This window comes from Macrobrachium nipponense, chromosome 26 (assembly GCF_015104395.2).
Source record: "Macrobrachium nipponense isolate FS-2020 chromosome 26, ASM1510439v2, whole genome shotgun sequence".
NCBI lineage: Eukaryota > Metazoa > Arthropoda > Malacostraca > Decapoda > Palaemonidae > Macrobrachium > Macrobrachium nipponense.
Window position 1 is genome coordinate 22,171,687 of NC_087215.1, and position 7,893 is coordinate 22,179,579.

General features: G+C 36.2%; 1 protein-coding gene across 4 annotated transcripts in view; it reads left to right on the top strand.

Moving 5' to 3' along the window:
• Positions 1 to 6,526, top strand: part of LOC135200057 (uncharacterized) — a 135,006-nt gene extending 128,480 nt beyond the window's left edge. Inside the window, exons 30-31 of one of the 4 annotated variants that reach the window (XM_064228311.1) lie at positions 556 to 953; positions 5,965 to 6,101. In XM_064228311.1, coding sequence (XP_064084381.1) covers positions 556 to 913 — 358 coding nt within the window. In that variant the 3' untranslated portion in view covers positions 914 to 953; positions 5,965 to 6,101. Of the gene's footprint in view, positions 1 to 351; positions 488 to 555; positions 954 to 5,964 lie in introns of those variants that run through there. The other 3 variants (XM_064228312.1, XM_064228314.1, XM_064228315.1) reach the window with 3 other exon arrangements.
• Positions 6,527 to 7,893: the final 1,367 nt, after the last annotated feature.

Consider the following 7,893-nt stretch of genomic DNA (forward strand, 5'->3'; position numbering starts at 1 on the left):
GATTGAAAAGGAGAGAGTTTGTATCCAAAGTTCATTACAAGAGTAAGGAGCTTTACATGGAATGTTCTTTGTTTTTCAAAAATTAAGGCACATTGGTCAATACTAACAACACTTAATATGTCCAGTCCTCCGTAATGACATTCATTATTTGTGTGCTTCTTTGATAGCTTAACATTGTCATTTCTTGCATTGGTTATTAAAACAGACCATTTGGAATTATTTCTGTTAAAGCAAAGTAAGCCTAAGCTAGAATCGTCTAGACACAGCTCGGTCCATTGTAAGACCTAAGCTCATAGCAGTAAGGACTTTGATGTTGTTCATGTGCAGAACTTTCCATGTTTCCACCGACAGGTTTATCACTCCAGTAGGCACCAAACCCCCTGTACCAAACACCAAAGCAGGCAGCTTGCCCGAGAGCAGCAAACCACCCTCTGCCTGCTCTGTTGGTGTCACAAATTTCATGATCAGAAGCAAAACCGTGTTAAGAGGCAGCAAACCTCCTAGCGCTTTCCTCACCAAAAACTCGACTGAGACTAAGCTCTTGAATTCTCTTAGTTCTCAGAGATCTAAGGATATTGAGAGGTTGCCCCTGAGCCTGGATGCCGACCGAGACTCAACTGATATGCCAGATCCTGTAGCCCTGCCCCTTAGCAGTCCAAAGAGCGTCTCTGAGTCTCCACAAAATGTTAGGCGCCAGACAACGTCCCGTTTGAGCAACTATTCCCGCGCAGTCTCAGGACAGAGTGACAACAGCCGCACATTGTCACCCAAGAATGTAGACGAAGTTGGAACTCTGCCTCTGAACGTTAATTCCATATTAACCCCGAGACCTGGCGCTGAAATTGCTAACAAAAGGTCCCTTGATGCTAAACACAGCAGAACTTCACCACCAACATCTGCAATGGAGAGATGATCTTCAGACTGAGTGAAAGAATCGTCTTTTGGAGATTCTGGTGCGCTCATTGGCTTCTGTTTCCTCCTCCTCCTCCTCCTCCTCCTCCTTCAACTCCTTCTTTCTCTCCTTCTCCTCCTTTTTCCATCATCGACCTTTCTTTCCTTCAGCCACAACTGAGAATGATGTAGCTTCTGATTTTTCCTATTTGCAACTTTGTATTGGTCTGTCGAATGAAAACCTGGTTTAATGCACTTTTCCTTCCACAGAGTTAAGTGACCAGCATCCCCATTTTCATCCTCTTTTGCTTCCAGAGTTTTTTTGATAATCAACTGAGCAAACTTATGGACACCACAAAGATCTTTGCGTGTGATTCCAAATCCAATAAATTCCTCATGTTTTTTGTATATCCTTGCGAGCTTATTTGTGAGTGCGGTATTAATACATTTCTTTAACTCTGGCATCACTTTATATCTTCCACGCCTTCTTGGAGTGAATTTGCTTTGGAGTTCAAAATTCTGTTGATTCCAACTTTCCCAGGGAATTTCTCATAAAAATCTCAGTTACTCTCCAGATATTTGACACAGCGTTAGGCAACAGTACTACCTTGTATGTATGAAGGAGGTGGTTATTCATTATCATTGTTTCATCTTATTCAATTCCATTGCTTCGGTAAAGACCAGAAAATATGCTTCTGCAACTGATAATGTTGCAATTCCTTGCTGACCACATCCGCTCTGGAATGTAACTTGTTTGTCTGTTCTTTAAGCATGAACTCGAATGTGTCTGTTGTTCTAGCAACACTGCTTGAAGTGTAAATGGCATGTTTGCATGTAGATTACTGTTAGATTTTAGCATTACTTTGCATGTAAATCCTGTACATATTGCATGATACATGCATGTTATTACAAAATTCCTGTTATCCTGTGTTAGCCTCCCTGCCCTTACTTAGTAATGTCTGAATCAGACAATTTTCTGTAAGTAAAATTAATTAGTGGTAAACGGGCGATATTTTTATTTTAGTCTGATCTTCAATTTCCTACCTTGTCAAGATAGTTTTGATATCCACACTGACTAGGCAATATTAACGACGACTCGGTGAACAATGGAAGTTTCATTGTGGATAATATGAACTGTAGGTTATCCAAGAGACAATGGTACTTGCAATTGTTTCACTATAACACATGAGTCAATCCATGTAGGGGAATGAATTCGATGAACAGACTCGCCACTCCCAGATCCAAACTTGATTCTCAACATCCCAGCGTTGCCGTAAGGTCACAGATGAAAATTAAACGTACTTTTTAGCTCAGTATAAAACCTTTAAAACCTAGGTAAATCTTCACGAACTATAAATTTTACTGATGGCTTTGCAAATGGAACCCTTGTCATTTTGGTAATACTGCAACCTTCATGTCAACATCAGCAGATACGATCTCAGCCAAATATTTATTCACCAAGGAAAGTCCCATATATCTAGGAACTTTTACATTTGTGGGTAGAATACTTATTGTGTCCAAAGCCTGTTGTTATATAATGCAACCTCATCACTACTGCGGCTCCAGCACATCGGGATCCCAACACTTTCATTGAAGTGCAGAAGAGGAATTCGAAACAAGTACCCGGTTTGTTTCAAAATATGTAGGGAGGGCTGCCATTTCAGTGGTTGGAGAAATCGTTCTGGACCCGGATTTGAAACCTCAGATCGAGATATACTCGTGCACACTTTCCATGATATGCAATTGTGCGGAGACTTTTTTTTTATGTAAAAGTCAGTTTAACAGGCAACTCACTGCCCATTTTTAACCAAACCCATAAAAAACTAGAAACATGAATGTAAGTAAGAGTTGGGCATTACCTCGAACAGAGAAATTCACTTGCCTTCCAATAGATAAAACGCCATAAGAATCGGAACAAATCGGCCAAGAAGAACATTCCCAAGCAAAGGCAGTAAAAAATAAAGAGGTGTTGAACATTGCACCCTGAGAAATATAGATTTTCATGGCATAAATGTGGGTAAGGTGTCCTTGCATGTGTAGGCGACGTTGCCAGATAGAAGGAGGAGGAACTCTCCCTCTTAAAGTCGAAAGAACCTCGACCGAAATATGTCTTAAAAGAGAAAACTGAGAAGCCACCTTGCAGCGGCCACAAAAGGATCGCCTCTCTTTTTTTTATTTATTCATTTATTTGTTTATTTATTTGTCCGGTACCAACGGTGGAGTCAAAAGAGTCACCATTCCAAAAATGAAACAGTCCAGACTGATGAAATGCACCAACATACATCTTTCGTATTGGGGTGGAGAAAAGAAATTACAGATTCAAAACGTTGCACTATGAACTGTGCGATCTATCCAAGGCAAGTTGTTGACCTGAACGTCTAAAATGTTTATAGAAGTGAGAGGTTCAATCACTCAACCTTCGGTAAAAAAAAAAATGTCAGATGGAAAATTAATTATGAAATGGCACTTAGAAAGAGAAACAACATAATTCATCTTGGCCAAGACTTAGATTCCCAAGTTTAATTTTAATACTCATTTAAATGGATAGCACACATTGCGTACATGAAAGTCAAAAATGATAAAAAAAAACTATGCATAGCAACTCTTTTATGTATTTTAGACAGTAGAAGCCTGATATGTAACTGAATCAGACAACATTTAAAAACTTAGATCCAATTCATAATGAATGGCTCAGAATCTGCTCTAGTGTGTTCAAGTCATTAATATAGATATGCAAGTCGAAAATGGTGGATCGCCTATTTCTCTTCACTGTGACATTTTAACTGTAAACAGTGCAATGGAGATGCAGACGAGGACCTGCTGACTAAAAAATACCTTGTGGTCTAAGAAACAGCTTTATGATTAATCCCCCATCATTGCTTCAAATTAGTCCCCCATCATTGCTTCAAATTAGTCCCCCATCATTGCTTCAAAGTAGTCCCCCATCATTGCTTCAAATTAGAGTCCCCCACCATTGTTTTAAATTAGAGCCCGCAGTATTTCAACATACCATAAAAATAAGTATAACATTTCCTCTAGTGTTGGACACCTCCCCCCACCAACTCCCTTGGACTGTGCGTAATCTACGTGTCTACAAAAGAATTACACATATCTCTTAACACTTGGGTGTCATAATATTTTAATCTTCTGGGAGCGTTGGTGGCTGGTATTACCCTAAATTAGTCTTCATTCGGTTAGAGATATGAAACACTTAAAAATATAATTATACATTCCATTGTGCACATATACCGATTGTAACAATATTTTTTTATAAATATAGTTTCTACTTTAGAATTATTTCCAAAATTAGTGTGAACTCCCAGAGAAATTAAATAATATTTTCTGATAATGATGTTTCCACAGCATGTTTTGAAAAGGTTTTGCGTGGCATTGGCTTTCTGCTTTTTAATGAGCACACTTGTGCCCCATTGGTGATGGTATCACATTGATTTACTCTATATATCCTGTAAATATATATATATATATATATATATATATATATATATATATATATATATATATACATTATATAATTTATTCATGTATATAAAACAGATGTCAGGGTACAGATTCTGGAGTATAGGCATGTCCTGTTAAATCTCTTTTTTTTTGAATTTTGAATTATGTACCTGACAGTTAGTCGACTGTTGTGGATTGCGTACAGGGAAAAGCGCAGAGTGCTATAGTAGATACACATCAACTGTGCATCTGATGTCTAGGCCAGTCTCTTACGACGCTCCTGATTGGCTGTTGATAAGCCAATCACAGGGCTGGAAATTGTCAGTCTCTTTCGAGAGTTCACAAAGACAGGATGTATGTTCCACCTCTCCTGAGGGATGCTTTTGAAAGACATATCGCTCAGGAGAGGTGGAATATACATCCTGCCTGTGTGAATTCTCGAGAGAGACTGAGAGTTTCCAGCCCTGTGGCTGGCTTATCAACAGCTAATCAGGAGCGTCGTGAGGGACTGGCTTAGACATCAAGTGCACGCTTGATGTGAATCTACTAAAGTAGCTTCATCCAAAGAGAATTAACCTTGACATTCAACTGACCAGTTCTTTGCCTTGCAGTCGAAGACATAAAAGCAAAGCAGAATTATAACAAGATTCATATGTTTATTGTCATCTTGAATCGGTGTATTGCGAGTCAGATTGGAATTCGAAATCGATCGTTGATTTTTCAATTTGTATTTTTATGCTTACTCTATGAAATAGCCGCCTTGATTTTTCCCTTTTAGAAACTGTTAAACTTCCACTTTACCATTACTAAGTTGTAGAACCCTTGAATGAGCTTAGCACCTAAGATTATTCTTGCATGTATATAAAAATGCGTATATGGACTGTATGTGTGAGAGTTTGCTTACATGTGTTGTACATATGTAGTGGTGTATGTATATATGTATATATATATATATATATAATATAGATCTATATATATATATATATATATATATATATATATATATATATATATATATGTATGTGTGTGTGTGTGTGTGTGTGAGAGTATGTGTGTATTACATATTTGTAATATATATACTATATAGGTATGTGTTTAAATATATAAATAGATATGGATTTGTGTGGGTGTGTATGTGTGCATGTGTGTAAGAGTATGTCTATATGGAAAAACACTTTAGTGCAACAGTTAAATCCTTGCCGAAGACCTAAAACCCATAAGCAGCTTCCTTTAAAAGCAACTTTAAACATGCCAGCTTATAATAAAAAAAATCTTCCAATGTATCTTTAGATCTTAGTGCACATCTGTAAATATAAATCTTATTGTAAATGATAAAGCATAGGCTTAAGTGTTTTGAAGGCAGGTTTGATGCAATAAAACGTTACCTCTCAATTGAAAGTCCAAATACATTCAATATAGTTTACAAGTATTTTCATATAATACGACATTTATCTCATAATGACTCATGTCTCAGCTTAATAATGAATTGTGATTTAATTTCCTTTATATTGCATAACAAATAAAAAGTCATTTAACCTTAGGAGACGTATTTCTTTTATTCTCTCGGAAACCAAAAAAAAAATGCGCCTAACAACTGGTTACTTCAATTTCTAGCTCTTCTCAACCGAAGAACTATGCTACCAAAGAGGAAAGGACAACCACCGTCATCCCTTCTGCAGAAGAGACCACCGCCCTCCCCAACACGCCTCCTATGAAGGAAGACCAGAAACACGTCCTCATCCGGAGGTCTTATCACTTCTCAGACGACGGTCCCGTCAACTATTTCGAATAACGGGCACTCAGGGAGCGTGTGGTTCTATCTTGGCGAAAAGTGTGTACAAAATCAGAATTTTACTGATATTCAATTTTAGTTGCCTCAAAAAACTGTAGCAAATACTAGAAGAAACTGTGGTGGTAAAACATAAATTTGAAGTTTCCTTTATGGAAAAAAAAAAAAAAAATTGTAGTTTTCTTGACGAAAAAAAAAATTTCAAGTTTTCTTAATGAAAGAACTTGGATGACCTACAAGAAGCATTTCAGGACTCGGGGATCGTCACAATGAAACTAATTAAAATGTTTTTAGACTCAGGAGAAAGGAACTCAAGGAACCACTAAAACCTGTTATTGACAAACTCAAAAATTTTCCTTGAACTAAGAAATTGTTCTTGAAAGACACTGATGATCTCCCAAAACCCCACGAGAAAAAAAACGAAAAAGCTTTGCTAATTGAACCCTGGCAAAAAGGAATTGTGTTACAAGTGAAGAATAGTGTGTGATATTATGAATAGTAATAATGTTAAAAATCTGACATTAGAATTAAGGAGGAGTAAATTCAGCCCAGAAAGTTGTCAAAATGTGATTTCCAATCCCACCCCTCAAGAGGAATCTGATGCCTGAAAAGCTGCTTAGACATCCCATATGCTCAGATGACTGTCTAAATAGAACCCTGTCTTTATAGAGACACGTGCATGTTGTGAATTTCAACCAATAAAGGACGCTTATCATGTCTTCGTCACTTGCTGTCAATCCAGAACACTGACCAAGATGTCATTACGAATTGGCACCAACAGTTTTGTGATTTTGTTTTTTGGTACCACGACAGAATTAACATTTTAATAACCAGCTTTGATTTTGACTCATTCCGAAAGTGATTAATGTTGTTATGTGAAATTATACCTGAATTATATGAAATCTATTTGGTTAGAAGAATTGACATTATATTGCGTATTTCGGACGAGTTTCGAACTGAAGTCATTCGATTCTGCATTGTAAAGTGATTTATGTTTCTTATCCATGAGCACAGAGATGAGTAATCAGCTAATACCCTATTCAGACAATGTTATCTGGGATATATATATATATATATATATATATATATATATATATATATATATATATATATATATATATATATATATATATATTATATATATATATATATATATTATATCAATGTTATCTGGGATATATATATGTATATATATATATCTATATATATATTATATATATATATATATATATATATATATATATATATATAATATATATATAAAATCTTAGAAATATACAATACATTCTTTTAAACTTATAATCACAAAGGATTTCGAAGTATAACGCAATTAATTTTCATACAATTCTTCAGCAATATAACAATGAACAGAATGCTGTGATGGGCTGATTTCGTCCGTATGCCCAAAGTACTTTGAAACCTGTGTAAATAGCAAGGCAATTTATAGACATTATATATATTAATATAATATATATAACATCCGGACATCACAACTGCACCATAGCCTATTGTTCAGAAGTACCTGAAAAAAAAACATACAACAGTAATCACATTGCAAGAGAAAATTGGTTTCACAGAAGTGTATACTATGGTAGTTAGTGTTTTGTAAACCCAAGCTTATATTTTCTTATCAAATGTAGGAAAAAGCAAGGAGTAATATTGAGAGTGTGCATTTTCACCACGAGGCTGACAATCATTATTGGAACGGCGATGACGTCACGGCGTTCCTTCCGCCCCACGTAATCCATGTGTAT